The 18,678-nt window shown below is 42.1% G+C and overlaps 1 protein-coding gene across 4 annotated transcripts in view; it reads left to right on the forward strand.

The window, feature by feature from the left end:
• iqsec1b (IQ motif and Sec7 domain ArfGEF 1b) overlaps window positions 1-18,551 on the forward strand; it is a 96,946-nt gene extending 78,395 nt beyond the window's left edge. For 3 of the 4 annotated variants that reach the window (XM_027280984.1, XM_019267317.2, XM_019267318.2), the window contains 12 exons: window positions 1,618-2,879; window positions 3,420-3,581; window positions 5,071-5,193; window positions 6,856-7,022; window positions 7,522-7,661; window positions 8,377-8,406; window positions 8,603-8,728; window positions 8,823-8,922; window positions 9,221-9,382; window positions 9,517-9,693; window positions 11,102-11,151; window positions 13,922-18,551. In XM_027280984.1, coding sequence (XP_027136785.1) covers window positions 1,618-2,879; window positions 3,420-3,581; window positions 5,071-5,193; window positions 6,856-7,022; window positions 7,522-7,661; window positions 8,377-8,406; window positions 8,603-8,728; window positions 8,823-8,922; window positions 9,221-9,382; window positions 9,517-9,693; window positions 11,102-11,151; window positions 13,922-14,446 — 3,024 coding nt within the window. In that variant the 3' untranslated portion in view covers window positions 14,447-18,551. The remainder of the gene's footprint in view (window positions 1-1,617; window positions 2,880-3,419; window positions 3,582-5,070; window positions 5,194-6,855; window positions 7,023-7,521; window positions 7,662-8,376; window positions 8,407-8,602; window positions 8,729-8,822; window positions 8,923-9,220; window positions 9,383-9,516; window positions 9,694-11,101; window positions 11,152-13,921) is intronic. The other variant, XM_027280985.1, reaches the window with a different exon arrangement.
• The last annotated feature ends 127 nt before the right edge of the window (window positions 18,552-18,678 follow it).

Genomic DNA, 18,678 nt, shown 5'->3' on the forward strand with positions numbered 1-18,678 from the left:
CATTCTGAATTTATTAATAGAATGTTTAGGAGGACTGGCGAAGGTTACTATGTTACCCGTATATATAAGCTGGTGTGAGTTTGGTTTTGTCTTGTAGCCTGTTGTAGTGGAACTTACTGGCATGGCCCATGTTCCTTGTGGCATGTTTAAGTTCACTGGCCTCTGTGGTCCTCGCATGGTGCAAGGAAACATGATTAGCGTCATAGTACTCCATGTGTCCATAGGTGGAAAACTGGGTCAGTGTGTAAAAGGCACAGGGCTGATAGAGGGGGGTAATGTAGAACAGCCCTGAGCACTGTCCTGTCCTGAGGTATATCACTTCAGTGTAATGATCTTTCTCAGTCATGTCACTTTAGTGTACACAGTGTAATATACATCTGACTGATTCCTTTCAGGTTGGGTCATTTTCATCCCTTTTAATGAAAGATATTTAAATGCTGCAGCACCCACTCTTAATCAGTTCATATTTTATTACATCTTCTCTAGTAAATCTTTACTACATTTTAATTTGTCACGTCTTAATAGTCATTTTTTATGCCCAACAGCACTGCCGTTGCCAGCTCTAATCATATTTTTTCCTCTAAATCTTGTTTGTGGTAGTTCTTCCGAGAGCAGTTCCTCATCATTATTTGGGCTATTACCAGTTTATTGGTCAAACTGGGTTTCCATCACAATTCAACATTATCCATCTTCCTTTGGGGTCTATTTTAGTTTAACAAACCATACATTTCAGCCAATTCTTAAATTCCATCAGCAGTCTTCATGTGTTTTTTTAAGCCATGACAAAAGCAGATATGACAGCAGGATAATTCTTCATTCTGTCTTATTCATGTTTCTAAGGTAATAGTCCTACTTTTGCAGCCAGATGAAAACAGCTTTTGTTCCACAGTAAATTTTCTAGATGGAGTTATTTTAGGCCAAAAGCAACCTTTGTGTCACAAATACTCACCCTTTACAGGCCTGAAAAAAAATCTCTGAAGCTCTGCTGGACAGAGCATATTTTGGTGAAACTATGGTTGCTTGGCATGTAATAAGAATATGGATGTAAAGCAGAAAAGTTCATTAGGCTTCACGTTTTCATGGATGTTTCCGACCATTAAAGAAGGTTGCCTTTTAAAACCTTTTCAGAAACCAAATACTCTATGCAAGCCTGATAATGTGACTTCAGCTGCTTTGGAGAAAACAACAAACTGAAGCTTTATCTGATTCAATCATCATCACATGGTATGAACATGAAACACCTGAAGGTCCATATTAAAGTTACGTGATGAACTAACTGAGCCATTTTATGCATTTTATGAATATGAAGTGTGGGAGATATGGTTGAAAGTTCTGGAAAATTTTGCAAGTGGATCTTGAGTTTGAATTATTTTCTCAAACTACTATTTCCAAGGTCAAGAATCAGTGTTCTAGCTCAATTTTTACAGCCTCCTTCAAAGCCTACAGAGCATAGGTATTTGATACTAAAGATATTCTGTGTGATATTTCACTTTAACTTAACTTGCTAACCTTTTGTCCTATCCGAAACACAGTACCTTTCAGAACACTTTATGCATTCATCATCCCATCTGTTTCTCAGATGCATTCATGACATCAAATTTCCATTTCTTCCTGCAGGTGGAGATGCTAGAGCGGAAATATGGTGGGCGTTTCATAACCCGGCATGCAGCCCGCACCATCCAGACAGCCTTCCGCCAGTACCAGATGAACAAGAACTTTGAGCGTCTTAGAAGTTCTATGTCTGAGAACCGTATGTCCAGACGGATCGTCCTATCAAATATGAGAATGCAGTTTTCCTTCGAAGGACCTGAAAAAGTCCACAGCTCCTACTTCGAGGGAAAGCAGGTCTCGCTAACAGATGACGGGACCAAAATCGGAGCACTGGTGCAGTCAGAGCATGGTGGGGAAATGGGCATGCAGGCCAAAACCCCCACCACACAGAGCGACTTCACAGATGCTATCACAGAACTAGAAGATGCCTTCTCCAGGCAGGTCAAATCTCTAGCCGAGTCCATAGATGATGCTCTAAACTGTCGCAGTCTGCATGGTGACGACAACCAGTCTGAGCCAATAAGAGGCCACCAGGATATGGACAGGGAGGTCAGCTGTCAGGTGAAACCCTCCCACAGTGCTTCAGAACATTGCAAACTGGACGAGATGACAGCATCATACAGCGATGTCACCCTTTACATCGATGAAGAAGAACTGTCACCACCACTGCCCCTGTCTCAGTCTGTAGACCGGCCTTCCAGCACAGAATCGGACTTGCGTCAACGTTCCCTTAACTCTTCCCAGGACTACTGGTCACTGGCTCATAAGGATGAGAAAGGGGACACGGACACGAGCTGCCGCAGTACACCATCTCTGGAGTGCCAAGAGCAGCGCTTGCGTGTAGACCATCTACCCTTACTGACCATTGAGCCCCCGAGTGACAGCTCGGTGGAGCTGAGTGATCGTTCTGATCGCAGCTCTTTGAAGAGACAGAACGCCTATGATCGAAGCCTCAGCAACCAGCAGAGCAGCCCCAAACACATCAGCCACAGCCTGCCACCACGAGGGCCTTCCAGAGAAGAGGACTCTACCCGCCATCGGCCACGACAACTTGAGGCCCACCTGGCTATCAATGGCACAGCAAACCGGCAGAGCAAGTCGGAGTCCGATTTCTCTGACGGTGACAACGACAGCATCAACAGCACATCCAACTCCAATGACACCATCAACTGCAGTTCTGAGTCCTCGTCCAGGGACAGCCTGAGGGAGCAGACACTCAGCAAGCAGACGTACCACAAAGAGACTCGCAACAGCTGGGACTCACCTGCATTCAGCAATGACATCATCCGCAAAAGGCACTACCGCATTGGCCTAAACCTCTTCAACAAGTATGTACACACTTAACATACTGCTCCCACAGTACCAGACACAATCTGATGCAGAAGTTGTTATGGTAATTTGATTCTGCTCATTACCGATGATTTAGAGAATGTTTTATGTTGGAGATCCTCATGATAAATATGCAGGGATGCTGCTTGAAATGCAGCTATCTGTCTGTTTGACTTTAGGTGCAAACATTTCTGAGACTCATTCTGCTCCACTTCATGCAGAGCAAATCATCTGAGCCTGTGTCATTCCATTTAATTATAGATGACTGTGGATTTGCTTTCTATCAGAGCCGGCCATTAAGTTCCTTTTAATCATTTGTGATCGACACCACAGAGAAAAGTAACTCCCTCCTTTCCACTCTTGGCCCTCATCTCGTTCCACCACCTCCCTCGCTGCCACCCTAAATCCTGTCTCTCATCTGACACACATTTAGCCAGGGGCAGCAGTGCAGTGGGATAATCACAGATTTGGATTGTGTCCTCACTCTTTCCTCTTTTGTCTCTCTGTCTCTGTCTCTCTACCCTCTCCTGTGTCTCCAGGAAACCAGAAAAAGGCATCCAGTATCTGATAGAGCGAAACTTTGTTCCAGACACTCCAGTGGGTGTGGCCCACTTCCTGCTCCAGAGGAAAGGCTTGAGTAGGCAGATGATTGGCGAGTTCCTGGGTAACAGACAGAAACAGTTCAACCGAGATGTCCTCGAGTGAGTTTGCAGCGAGTGTGCATCTTTGACACATTTGTATGTGGGGATGAATCATTTTGTCTCAATCCTGTAAACATGAAGATTCTTTAAATCAGGCTTTTGATTTGACTTTCCAATTATACTAGTACACAGAATTTTATTTTATCTGCTTTCCAGGAGCATAAATCATCATTTAGTTGCAAATAGGGTTGCCAGTTTGCAATCTGCACTCATTCAAATAGTCTTTGAGTTTCTGAGTACTACATAATGACTCGAGTTACATCCAGGAAATAAACAGAAATAGAATCCACTCAGGAAATTGCTGTGTGACTCAGATAAATATACAGACCTGATTTATATTCTTCATTCCTTTTAATAGAAAAGGGAAGTCATAAAGATCTTCTATTTTCCTGTAGTGATTCTTTGCATCATTCAAATAGCCCCTCTACTTTATAGTTTACACTGGACTTATCTGAAACAGACTTGAAACACACCAGCTCTATCAGAGCCCCGTTGAGATTCAGTGGAGGATAAGCCTGGGAAAGGTCCGTTAGTGTCAGTTTGACGGGCATATCTAAAGGGCTCCTTGAGAAAACGTCTATAAATCCTGACATGCAAGGTTTCAGGGCTACGGAGAGCCGAGTCACAATCCTCACTTCAGCTGTGAAAAAAGTTCTTCCTTTATTAAAGTTGAATTGTCAATATGATGGTGGAAGTATACGTCATTGCAAATGTTTTTAAATGAACATCAGGTAAATGACAAATGTGTCATTTGAAAGTAGTAACCTGCAAAGACTAATCCCCCAGCTCTGGAGCTATGCTCTCGCTTTTTACATCTGTCAGGTTATTGTTTTTGATTCCCAAATGGCCGGTTTGGTTCAGCCTCTCTGCTCTCATGAACCTTATTTTGAGCAAGAGGCAGCTGTTTTTGGATAAAAAGCTGATAACCCCATCGATACTAAAATCTTGTCCCTTGCCAACAGTTTCAGCATTCATATATCATCTGATATTTGTTTAAGGAGATTAACTGTTTGCTAACTTGTTACCCTTGAAAAGGTGATAATGTGTCAAATATGTGTGCAATATGAGAGAGTTACTTTAGAGTTACTTTAAGCAATTAAATGTGCTAACATAATAAAATACTAAAATTTAAATCTGACTATTGACAGTGACTGGCAGGGATAAAAAAAAATCCTGAAATCTCTAGGAATTTTTTATTTTTTGAAAAAGGAACGAGAAAAAATTAAGAAATAGACTTACAGATCATGTCATTGAGTTCAAATAAGGCAGTGTTTACAGGAAAGTATAGATTTTGGAGCTTTTTACCTGACAGCAGCAGCTGTCATATGTCATATTGAATGTAAAAATTCTTACTTCCACACATTACAAGCATGCAGCTTTCTTGAGCGATCAAGTTATTTCTGTTTGAAAGGTTTGTGCGTATTTCCCTGTTGAATTATTAGTAATGTATTTCCCAACTTACCACTGCCAATTGTGTGTGTTTCACCAGCTGTGTGGTGGATGAAATGGACTTCTCAAGTATGGAACTGGATGAAGCACTCAGGAAATTCCAGGCACACATAAGAGTGCAGGGAGAAGCTCAGAAGGTTGAGCGGCTGATAGAGGCCTACAGGTAAGAAACTCCTAAAAGAGGAGCATGACAGGGTTTCATCTCTAGCTGAGGCTCAATGATGGCAGGATCATAAAAAGAATTACCCAAAGTCATGTAGTTTTTCCACACCAGAGAAGAATAAACTGATGTTTTTGGAAATGGGGTCTTGCACCAACTTAGACCAACTGAGGATTACGTGACAGGACGATTATTACAAGGTTCTTTGCTGTGTCTAGTATTTGACTTTTATGAATAATAGATGGCACAAGCTAGCCGTGCACCATTTGAAAAACACCACTACCCTCTAAAACAGAAGTGACACCAAAATGTCACCGACTTACTTCAACACTCTCAGGCGTAAAAGCATCAGTGCAGTAGTGCAAAGCCGTTTTAAATACAGAAATTGTTCAACTGGTCCATTGCAGAAAATAATTTCAAAAATCAGTTCAAAAAGTGGAGAAGAACCTCCCTCTGGGCTCCTGATTGAAGTTATTTCTCCTTCATTTATTTACTCCACACCTCTGGTGGAAAGGTGCTCCCATGCCCACAGAGAATTAGCTTCGATCAGCACTGAGCAAGGACATTTCAGCCTCAGTAAACACCACAGTCACTGTTATATTGTGGAGATAACAATAACTGATCATCTGGCACTTGCCTGCAGCCCAGTCCAGATATGATCATGAATTCACTTTATGGTGACTCAGAAAGCTGTTAAACGGCCTGTCTCATGGCTGCCGGCTATATTGACATTCTTCAGTTGTGCTGGTTCATTGTGCTTTTGACTTGAGGCCATGAAGCATTATTTCACCATAGATGACCGCGGCTCAGATAGTGGAGAGCTCAATATAAGTATTGATACTGATATTTCTGCTCATAAGTGGAACTAACAGGGAACACTAACAGAGAAGCTTTATTTTAATTTATTTTGCCTTGAAGTCTTCATGCTGATACTTTGTCCTTGATCTCCTTTCTGTTACGCATGTTCAGTCAGATCTAATGTTTGCACTGTCTTTCCTCACTCTTTTGTATGAACTTTTTTTTTTTTTTTTCCACGAAAGGACAACATCTTTTGCAGAAACAGTATTCAATGTTGAGCCTCTTTGTGGGTATTTTCCATGACATGGTGTGCTACTGTCTTGATACAGGGCATGATTTCACCCCTTTTCAACAAGCCACAGAGTGTTATCGAGTAGCCATTAGCAATCTAAGCTGTGACTTTACACATTCAGGAAGACCCACTGTGACGTCTCTTTTCAATTAAACTAGCCAGCCTAGCTTGATTATGTTAGCATGGACTTCCATTAGGTGTCACTTGCTGTGTACATCCAACACTGTAAAAAAACATGTGGTCTAGCTACCATTATATGTAAGTACCAGGCCCTACAGCTGTGATGTTGGAAGTAAAGTATATTCATGGATATTTCACCAAAACAAAACAAAAAACAGATTAAATCTACATTTTTTGGTGAGCTAATTACAATTCTGATCAAATGAGACAAAGCAAACACCAAGAGAGTTCAATTAAATTAAATTAAAAAGGGATTTATTGTCAGATATGTGTATTGCCAAAGCAATTTTGAAATTAAAACATCAATAACAACAAAAATAGATGTCTCAGTGAAAGTTATGTCAATTCAGTTCATTTTGAATTTAAAGTATCTGTGTCCATTATCCTCTTCGCAGCCAACGCTACTGCATCTGCAACCCTGGTGTGGTGCGACAGTTCAGGAACCCTGACACCATCTTCATCCTGGCTTTTGCCATCATCCTCCTCAACACAGACATGTACAGCCCCAACGTCAAACCTGAGAGGAAGATGAAGCTGGAAGACTTTGTTAAGAACCTCCGAGGTACTTTTTTCTTTCTTTCCTGCACCACCACGTCCAGCTTACTGTCACAAAACCAATAATATCTTCGGATGCTAGTGTGCACCTCTAAGGATAAATATTCAGCTCAAATTGAGTTTTGTGCATGCATTTTGCCTTGATTAATGGCCGTGTCAATAAGATTTTTTTGTGTGTGTCTAAGTCATGGCAAAGAAACCTCTGCTGTTGAGGTGAAGCACTTTTTAGTTGCCCTCAACAGATTTTAAGGGTATTAGCAGGGGCTTTGTGGCATGGCTAACTCATTTATCTGCCTATTGGGGTGTCAGTAATTAAAGTACAGTATTGAGTGGAAGAGAAATACTCGTCCTCAGAGGGCTCTGAAGGACATTTCTGTCTGTACTGCGAGGAATATGTGCAGCGCAGCAGTATGTAAGTAAATTCAGGGGTTCATCAGCTCTCGTAAATCTCTAAATTAATCATTAATCCTTCTCTTATTTTCTCTTTTCCTGTCATCCTCTTACAGGAGTGGATGATGGGGAGGACATCCCTCGAGAGATGCTCGTCGGGATATATGAGCGGATTCGTAAGAGAGAGCTCAAGACTAATGAAGACCACGTGTCCCAGGTTCAGAAAGTGGAAAAACTCATTGTTGGAAAAAAGCCGGTAAGTTTGAGTTTGCCCTTGAGCTGCTGCAGTGTGACCACTTTTATCTCCTCCTCCATTCGAGAGTTAAACCTAGCAGGAGCATGCAGAACCAAATTACCCAATGTACCTCTGAGCTGTCACAGAAAGCGCAAGCTTATTCATGGCCAACGTCCTCTAAAAATGAACAGAAATGAAAGAGCATTCTTTATCTGAACTATTGTTTTTGCTGTGTGACACATCAATTCTTCAGGGCCGGAGACCTTCATGCTAAACGACTGTAATATGTCTTTTGCCCTAAGTACCGACCAAGAAAATGCTGTCTGACAAGCTCTGTAATGATAAATGAGATAAACAGCCTCACACACAATAATTTTGTAGGTGTTTACTTGAAACCTCACCATCCCCCTCGGCCCATTGATGTCCTTTTCATCAAACTAACTTCACTTTAGTGACACAAATCAGCAGAGGTCCGATGGACCTTGAGAATGTCATGATCATAAAGGCTGACATAGACTGGAAACGCAACATATTGGAGGAGGACAGTGAGGGACACATGTTTGATGTTGATGTTGATGTTTGCTCTGTCATCCGTAAAAGTAGTTTTCCTCATGCTAAATTTGGGCCATATTTCTTTTTGAACATTACGTGGAATGTTATTCATTTAATTTAAAAGTTCCCCTATATGTTCACTGATCCCTGCGAAATAACTCTCATATGTGTTTCTCATTCATAGATTGGCTCGTTACACCATGGTCTGGGCTGTGTAAGTATTACTCTTTCTGTCATCTACCTCTTAGAGTTGAGTGGAAATAATTTGACCCAAGCACCCAAAGACTTTATGGAACTCGGGCAAACATAATGTGGAATGTGGAATCTATAAAGTTATTAAGTTTTTGCCTGTCTAGCTTGAAAGGCAACAAGAGACCAATTCAGAAACTATGCTGTTTTTTGGTGTGCAGGTACTATCCCTACCCCACAGAAGACTGGTCTGTTACTGCAGACTTTTTGAAGTACCCGACCCCAACAAACCACAAAAGTTGGGCCTGCACCAAAGGGAGATCTTCCTCTTCAATGACCTGCTCGTGGTACGGCGGACAAATAATTCTTCCAGCACATCGAGAACACGCTTGAGTATTCCATTGAGCCTAAACCACAGTATGTACTATGCTCTTTTCATAGGTTACTAAAATTTTCCAAAAGAAGAAGAACTCTGTGACGTACAGCTTTCGGCAGTCCTTCTCGCTTTATGGCATGCAAGTGCTGCTCTTTGAGAATCAGTGTAAGTGCCAAGTAGACTTTTGTGTAAGTTCTTTCTAAAGGTGCCAGTACACTTCAAACAAATGACGGAATGACCACCTCTTGAGGCTGTTGCCATAGAGAGGATGACAGAAAGGTAAGGAGGGAGGGGCTTTCAGATGCTTAACGATCCAACAAGCAGCATGTTTGAAGTATATTGACACCTTCATGGTAGCAGAAGTGCTATTGGTTGGTTCAACCCTAATTTCTGTGGACTCCCCTAGTGATCTGTCGATTACTATTAGAAATGCTATTAATGTGTTGATATTATCACTCTTTAGATTATCCCAATGGAGTCCGTCTGACCTCGGCCATTCCTGGAGCTGACATCAAAGTTCTCATCAACTTCAATGCACCCAACCCTCAGGACCGCAAAAAGTTTACTGACGATTTACGAGAATCTATTGCTGAAGTCCAAGAGATGGAGAAGTACCGGATAGAATGTGAGTCAAAGTTTTACATTTCTGTGCTCAACAAATACCCACAATATAACACGCTATATTCTTGCATCAGTTCAAAGAAAAATGACAACAGAGTCTCGATTACTGTTAACGTTGCATATGTGTCTCCTGCACAGCTGAGCTAGAAAAACAGAAGGGGGTGGTGAGGCCCAGCATATCCCAGGGTTCAGGTTTAAAGAAGGAAACAGGCAACGGCAACCTGAACCGAGCAAGCCTCGACGACAGCTACGCCATTGGCGAAGGTTTGAAGAGGAGCGCTCTCAGCAGCTCCCTACGTGACCTTTCAGATGCAGGTAAAAATCAGGGGTTGCTATGGTAACTAACTATCTCATCTTATACTGTATACTGTTTTATCCCTCTGCTAGATGAAGTAGAGTGTGTACCCGAGCTGGATGCTGGCATGATACTGAGTTGATTTAGAAACATGGAAGAAGCTGTTCCTGTTCTAGTTTTGGTTCGGCTCATAACTGCAACTGACCAACTGTGAGTCTCCCACTGAACGCACCGGCTGAGCCGTGAAGGCAAGGAAGCGAGGACAGAGATGGGAGTGTTTTCTAATGGGCCCAGGTGTAATTTACTAGAAGCTATCGACTAATAATCCAGCTTCATGGACGGGGACGGGGAGGAGACAGCGTTATGTAGGTCACTGTGATCAATTTGAGCGTCTTAGCAGTAAGCGGAATTAATGTTGTGTGGTTGATTCAGACAGGTCGTAGAGAGTGGAGTCCACACTGCAGAGCTGCAAACACATTCAGTGACCTCAACACGGGGTTCAGACGAGTAAAGCAACATCAAAGAATGAACTGAGATGTTTTTCTTTTTGATCAGTGCTTCTAATGCTTTTTGAATAAGACATCATATATAAGTGGCAGTGATTTTTGGAGGGCTAGATTTCCTCCAGGAGCTGTTTGTGCATCACTCAGCTAAAGTTAAATTTAGAAGATCTGTGGTTCATTTTGGTTTTACGTAAAAGTGGCTTCCTTTACTCTTAAAGCAAAATTTTACATATGTACAGGTTCACATTGGGTCAGTTTACCATGAAAACAGATGTATAATATCCTCTGTGGCTCAAGAACCCTGGTGATGTCATCAGGGTAATCTCAGTTTTGGCTTCAAGACTTCAAATTTGAACAGAAAGCCTCTGTTGGGAAGTGAAGGCATGGAGTTTGAGAGCTGTGGACATTTACCAGACGGGGATAAAAGACATAAAAATGATTTGTTGCATTATAGGAAATGTAGGACTAATGTTTTTCAGATTGTATACTCTGGACTAAAAGTATATCCTCTGGTGCTTTGATATTAAACCATCTTTTCTGAATCTGTGCCTTGTGAGTGCAACTTAATGGATGTGAAATACTAAATTGCTGGAGTAAAGTTACTGATGGGAAGGTCTCCTGCCAGCTGTGGCTCAAGTTGCTGTGTAGACACATAGAGAGATCTTCAAGCTTAAGTTCTCCCAGAGGTTAACATTGTTGTGGAGTTGTAGTAGTTGAAGAAGTTGCTTCTTCCCTTTCCTTTTAGTCCTTATTCGCCTCCCTCTGCCATACTGACAGTCTGCTGCTAGCTAGACATGTGCTACTTTTGTCACCTTAGGGTACTAGCAACCCTCCCCACCAACCTACCGCAGTAGACAGAAGGGTATGTGCACCTTTACCTGTTTGACAGGCGTGTCTAATCTGTCATGTTACATGTTCTGGGCAGGCAAGCGTGGGAGACGCAGCAGTGCAGGATCACTAGACAGCAATATGGAAGTAAGTAGGATGCATCTGATGCTGAGCTGTCCTCTGACTTTAAGTCTCTTTTTTGTTTCCTTGTAGTTTGAGTTGTTCTTTTTTGTTTTGGTGGTGTTTTTGTTGTGAGCACCTTGGTCACTGTGCATGCACTGGGCTGAACGGGAATGATCCACTGTGGCTGACACGTTAACCCTTCATGTATACAGCATGACACATCTAATAATACTCCTGACTCACATTAGGGCTGCTCTTCTCACCTCTGAGTCACCCTCTCTTGGGTAACGGGATGGATTTTTCTCCTGAATTTTGTGAAACCCCGGCTGTGTGTTGTCAGTTCCATCTCCTGCATGAAGTGACCGACTCGCATTGCTTCCTTCGGTTGACCCCAGACTTTGACGAGAAGTTCCTTCCCTTTCCTTTTTTAATTGTCACACTTGGATAGCAGTGTGCCGCAGTGAAGGAATCCAAGCGTTGAGGCACAAATGTTAAACTATTAATCTAATACTTCCTCAAACCAGTCGGTCTGTATGACCCAGGCCACTTCTATGTGGCTAGCTGAGTAAGCTTGATTTCATTTTTGATGATTTCAGTTCTTCATGGCTAATTTGAATCTGGAACTGTTGCCAAAACAGAACCTTATTAACCTCACTATACAATACCATGTCTCAATATTTCCCTCCCTGCTTGTGGCCCTCAGCCCATTAGCTCCGGCTAGAAATATAACATTTTTTAAAAAGTGTAGTTTAGTTTTCAAAATCAATTAATCTTCTGAAACATCTGGGTTATTTAGAAATCCTCAAGATTGGTGTCATTCTCACTGTTTAATTAACTTAGCTGTTAGCTGCACAGCCAGGTATGAAGAACACTGACTGACTCACTGCCAACACGCATACAGTTTAAAGATGACCTGCTCTCTATGCATTAAAAGGTCACTAAGAGGCTAAGTAGGCTCGTACTATGATGTGTTCAGTGCGGCTCAATACGATAGGTGCACAGGTAAAAATAGGGTGAAATCATACAACCACACCCCTCTGTGCCAATCCACAAGGCACGTCAGAGAATACAATTAAACCCTAAAAACATGGTGTCTCCATATCGTTGAAACAGTCATTCAGAAGTTTATGAACAAATCATTGCAAGGGTCAGACTGCTCTGTTCAGTTTACTCCAACACAGTTGACAGGTGATGAGAACACACGTCATACTGGATCTGCCAAGTCATCGGTGTATAGTTTAGTTTGCATGTTATGCATGGCTCTGAAATATCTGCTTCATTTCATTAACCTCTGTTTTGATTGTTCTGTATTCATCTTGTTACTCTGTGTTACTGTGCCTTCATAAAAAATATCATATAATTCCTATGAAGTGTTTTTTTTTTGTCCTGCTCAGTGACAATTTAGAAACACTTCAGTTAACTCAGTAATACACTGAGTTACACTGAACCTGAACCTGACTGCTGCACATTATACTGTATACAGGCTGCGGCTTCAGATTGCTCCATAAAAGCTCCGAAAGTGGGGGCACATAAAAAATAAGCAGGGTGCTGTAACCTTGGAAACCAGGTATAATAGTGTCACAACAGCATCAACAGTCAGATAGAGTCTGAAGGACTTGAAAGCAGTTTTGTCTGCTCATGACAGTGCAGATACCACATGCTCTGACAAACCCGAGCCTCCAAACCATTTAGAGAGGGTCGACCGTGACATGTTAGCATGGATAGACAAACAAAGGCAGTGAACCGGATAAGGGAATGGAGATGCTTTTCCACAAGGCAACACAAGCAATCATGTGCGATTTGAAATCAGCTGTAACTGCTCATGCAGTTGGCGCGGCTGTGTGAAGAAGCCCAAACCATAGGAGTCATGTGTTTTCCTTTCCACACATACATCTTTTGGTCCAACATTGCAAAGAAAATTGTATTTTTTGTGATTTAGCACCCCCCCAGTTTCAGAGTGTAATACCACTGTGGTAAATATGGACAGCTGTACACGTGTATTTGTTCTGATTACTTTACTTATGATCAAAAAAGTAGCAAGTCGACTTTTCTGCCACCCAAACATCAAGCAAGACGTAGCAGCCAGCTAATATTACTGACTAGTCCAGCAGCAGTCAGCCCAGCTCGGCGTCTGTCTTTCAGCCTTTTATTTCACCAAGCTCTCACCAACCACTAAAAGTCAGTCTCAAATCTGGCAGCTTCTTGCTTGGTCACTCTCTCCTTTTCTCTTCTTCCGTTAACGTCCTCTTCAGTTTCTTCACCATTAGCTATGTCCATAGACGCTTCTAAGCACAGTTGTGTTTCCCACTGACTCGGCTCCTGTTCTGGCACAACACTAGCTCTGCTCCCCCTCTTTCAAGTCATCCAAAACAACAGACCATAACTAACACTCTCTCGGTACTGAGCCAACATTGGCTAACAGCAGCTGTAGTTTGCAGCAGTTTACTTTACTGTTCACCAACGCTGTAAACCAGCAAAGATTTTCTCCATAAAATATGATCCAGTTTCACCAAAATCAGTGAAATAGTTGATGGTGTGTGACTTAGTGCTGTTAAAGCATTACGTACATTCTTATACCCAGAGCACAAAGTTACATAGTGCAAAAACAAATGTATGCGCAGAGTGAATGACAGAGACACTGTTCAGCTGATTACAAGTCAGTGTAGTGTTACAATGATTGTAGATCTAATGTTGCTTAAAAAAAACGATGAAATTTGAGTCTGCAGCATGTATACCTTGACTTGATTCTCACTGCTGTGTTTCTGCTGTGATCTGACTGTCCTCTCTCTTGCAGGGGTCCATCATTAGCAGTCCTCACATGCGGCGGAGAACCCCCTCCAGCCGGGACTGCCCATCCCGCCACAGTGGCCAGTCCCTGCCCAACTCCTCTTCACTGCTTGGATCTTTGTTTGGCACCAGACGGGTGAAGTCCCCCAGCCCCACCCCGCATCCAACCCTCATCTCCCACACCCCTCACCCCGCCAACCTGCACCACACTGCCCGGGTGGAGACAGACACACCGGTCCCCATGCATCACGCCCAGTTCTGCCACATGACCCAGAACCCCCCGCCTTACCACCATCACCACCACTATCACCCGCCGGCCCATTTGCAGCACCCTCCACACCAGTACCACCCGCAGCCCTCTCATGGCCAGCAGCCTCCCTACCCACCTCATGCACAGCACGGCCACGGAAGCCACCCAGCACACTCCTCCCACCCAGCTCACGGCACCCACCACCATGGCCCACCGCCAGCACCCTCCCAGGCAACCAGCAGCACCAAGCCCAAGCACAGTGGAATCAGTACAGTGGTCTGATGCAACCAGGGGCTCTCTGGGTTCTCTGACTGAACTTTGATTGACGAGACGGTCGCACTGTGCATCGTCTGATCTGGGGATGTGAAGCCAGACGAGATCCAGTGCCTCCTTCAGCATTTTTCTTTTTTTGTTACGCTCGTCACCGGGGCAGTTTGTTCGATATAAACACGTTTCTTTTTGTGGTTGCTCCTTTTGTTTTGTTTCAGCTCATAAGTCATGTCTGCCTGCTTCAAGAGCACCAGACAACAACACAAGAGCATGCACAAAGACCACGACTACTGTTTCTCCTCAGTAAATTAAAGGAACACGATCTAATATCTTGCTTACTAGTATTTTACAGACAAAGTAAATAGTAATCTTGACTTTAACGTCTACAAAGTGATTTTATCTAGTGCGAGGGTGGTTTGGCTGAACAGACAGACAGATAGACAGATAGATAGACAGACAGACAGACAGACAGACAGACAGACAGACAGACAGACAGACAGACAGACAGTCATCCTCAGCAGTAGCTGTACGAGTATTTAATGTAGCGGTAGCTCACAGTGCACTGTGATATCTCTGTTAGCAGTGATAAATGTGCCAATTATTTAAGCATTTACTAATTTAGTCACAGAAATGCTTTATGTATATTGTGCATAGTATTTTGTAAAAAAAATATCAACTGTTATTAATATAATTATTATTATTGCAGAACAAATGGCATCAATTAAAACTCTCAGTATTATACTCGCACATAGGTGCCGTAGTTTCACTGTTAAGAAAACAATCAAAGCTTTTCATAGTTAGGCAGTTTCAGTCAGCTGGAACAGTACTCTATATTGTTGCCTTTCAGTTAGAACTCTGTGCAGATTGATAGCAGACGGCCGGTGCAGACCCTCACACCGGCCTGCATACAGCCTCATCCCCTTGTCTTCTGCTTTGGATCGTCTGGAAAGAGGAAGTCACAGCGAGCTGCTGAGCAAACAGATTCACCTGAATGTCCGCCCTTCAGTACAGGCTGCTTGTCCGCCATCATTTTATTTTTTTAACTACTTTTCCAATAAACAATATGAAATGCTCTATATGTTGTACTGCAACCCGGCAGGATTCTTCAAGTCTATTCAGCAGGAAGAGGAGGAGGACGAGGACGAGGAGGTTTTTGTGCAAAAACTGTGTAGCAGGAAAACAGCAACATGACTGTTTAAGTGTCTGTCCTGACGTGGAAGCTCTCAGCTGGCTGAGTGTGCCCTGTCCCTCTTTGGTTTCATCTCGAGCAGCGAGTGTGTTGTGCAGTGCTGTTTACTTCCCCCCGATCGGACTTATCCTCAGAGCCACACGGACGCCGCAACACAAAAATCAATAATTATCATTCTGTGATGGTGGTAGCACTCTTCTGCTTCACTCGCCACAAATGGCAGTTTTATATCAATCATCTTTCTGACATATTACGGCTGTACCTTGCAGCCATCCTGTGCACAGTATCTGCGGTGTGTGTGCAGAGCGGAGGCAGGCAGGGGGCTGGTGTGCTGGAGCTTATTTTCTGTTAAAAGCGATAGACACAGCACTTCTACTTAGTTAATATCAATGGCAGAGATTAGTCTGTATCTGCTATGAGATGGATTTTTTTTTTACTTGTATGTGCAATATGTATTTACTTTCTTTTTGTCTAAGAGCAATTGCAATCTGGTGGTTGTTCCATTTTGTTAGTTCTGTTAGTTTTGTTGTCCCACCCTCGACGTCCTTTGTCATTTCTTCCTCAATGTTTCAGTGAAGTGCAAGTATCCACATGGATTCGGAGGGACTGGACCTTCAACACTGATAAAGAATGTCAAAGAAAATAATTGCATGTAACAATGTTATTTCAAGGCTATTTTCTAACTATTGTGTATTCCTGAACTATATCAGTGTTACAGTTGTTAAGACAGTTGTTAAAAATGAATGGTAGAATAGTTTTGACTTCTTCAATTACAGCTAACTGAAGTTAACTCTGTATTTGTGTCACTCCAGAGGATAAACAAATCTGTATCTTTCCCTGATCCACATACGGTAGTTTACTGGGTCTTTAGCATACAACAGTAGTCAAATCTGGATGTTATCGCAGCTGTGAGGGGAAAAGGCAGAGCCGGCGTGATGAATGATGTACGGCCATGAGCATAATGAATGGAACTCGTTTATCTTCATATTTCTCATCTGTCTGGCTCACATATTACTGTTGTCAAGTGAAGTCCAGTAGATCAGTATTCTTAAACACTTCAAGGTTCAGGTTTCCACTTTCCAATACAGACTAAAGGATTTATAAGTTGTAACTAATTATATTGATTGGCTGACGTCAATTAACTGCTAACTTTATTGATTTCAAGTAATTTCCTAATGCTTTATACATTGGTATTAAGCCATTCGTAAGAAAAAGAGCTTTAGTCTCATGTTCAAAAAAAGTCCCCTGGTCTGGTGTTTATCCTCACATTTCCTGTCAGTAAGCAGATCAGCCGATTGGTGGTGGTAACGCCCAAGGACGCATAGCAAGGCAGTGAAGAAGAAGACTGCAAACAGGCGTAGATGTAAACATAGATGCAAAATGTACCTAAACATCGGCTTTGTGAACATTTCATGGGGAGGACAATGCACTCAACGTGCTTGTTTTTACCACATAAATACATTGTACTCACTTTTATGGAAAAACAAAACAAAACAAAACATTAACCTTGTGGGAAAAGAGGGATTTAGATTAATCATGAGACTAGAGTCAGGATATGGGTGGCTTTCTATCCCTGCTAAACAATTTTTGGTAAAACCTTTTGGGAGGATAAACAACCAAAGAGATTTTTCACAACCTGGCAACCCAAATCTACTTCTCATCAATAGCGTATTACTTAGACATTGCTTTTACATTAGTTACAACCTATAAATGCTCTATAAAGGGAAGGGTGCCTCATTAGCATACCTAATAAAAATATCAGTCATGATTCCAAATGTATTTAGCAGGCTTTATGTACTGTAGGCTACTCTAAAAATCTAATATTCGTCTGATCTGTCAAATATACAGCAGTTAACCCGGCGTAGTTTAGGTCCTACGGAGTCAGAAAAGTGCCAATATAATATAGCATGATCATCACATTTTAAATGTAAATGTAATAAGAGTTTCGTACCAAATAAATTGGGGACCAAATTTATTAAACCCTCCACAACCCCAAAGTTGATTACAACTTCTGTCTTTCAACCTAAGTCTGATTATTAATTGGTTGCTATGGAATAATGGTGGACATGCTGGACACCAGTCAACAAGAAATCTAGCTTTAATGAATATTAAACATGAGTGTTTTTAGTCACAACCCTCCAGTTCCTTCAGATGACTAATGTAATGTAAAACCTGTCCAGATTCCGTGTGAGGTGCTTTGTTGCATGCCATTGATGCCTACCCTTTTTTCTTGTCTTTTCTTTTTTCTTTTTCTTTTTTATTTAAGTGTTGTTTTATTGAGCAGCGGGCTTGACTAGACCCTAAACTTTGCTTTGATGCTTGTTTACATTTAGATGATTTCTGGCCTACTAGTGTGTCTTTTCATTTAAAGTTGTGTCATTCTCCTCCGGCATGCATTTCACCTCTATTTCCACTGTACAGTATAAAGACATGGCAGTATACTGCTGAGTGTAAATAGCAAATCCATCTGGGGAAATCTAACGTAACCTGATGAAGAGGGTTTGAAAGGGATGAAACATTTTAAGGGTGGGCAGTAAAGACTGAGAAAACATATGTAAATAGTGTGTAAATTATTATTATTATTATTATTACTCAATGTCTGCAGTTACATTGAAGCTGCATTCCTGATCCCCTCTGATATTTACATAATCATCTACTGCTTCTCTCTGCCTCCGACAGGACTGAATTATCATAGGATCTAGAGATGAACAGCCAACTGTTACACAGTTAACACCGCTTCTGACTTATTTCCTGAGACGCTCCTGTTCTCTCACACTCACAGCCCACTTTTGAAGTCAAAGGGAAGGGAGTAGTGCTCTTATTTTATTATGCATTCTGTTTCTAAGTAGACAAAACCCCACTTGATGTAAAACTAGTACTGTGACGATGTTGCGAACGCAAAATAAAGCGATATACTGTCAGACCTGAGCTGATTCTTCTCTGCTTTTTCAAAAAATGCCATTTCTTGATCTTTGTTGAATGATGGGTTTATCTAGGACCATTACTACTATAGACTTTCTCTGGAAATGGTCCGAGAATCCAGACTGTTTTTTTA

Source organism: Larimichthys crocea, chromosome I (genome assembly GCF_000972845.2).
Source record: "Larimichthys crocea isolate SSNF chromosome I, L_crocea_2.0, whole genome shotgun sequence".
Lineage (NCBI taxonomy): Eukaryota > Metazoa > Chordata > Actinopteri > Sciaenidae > Larimichthys > Larimichthys crocea.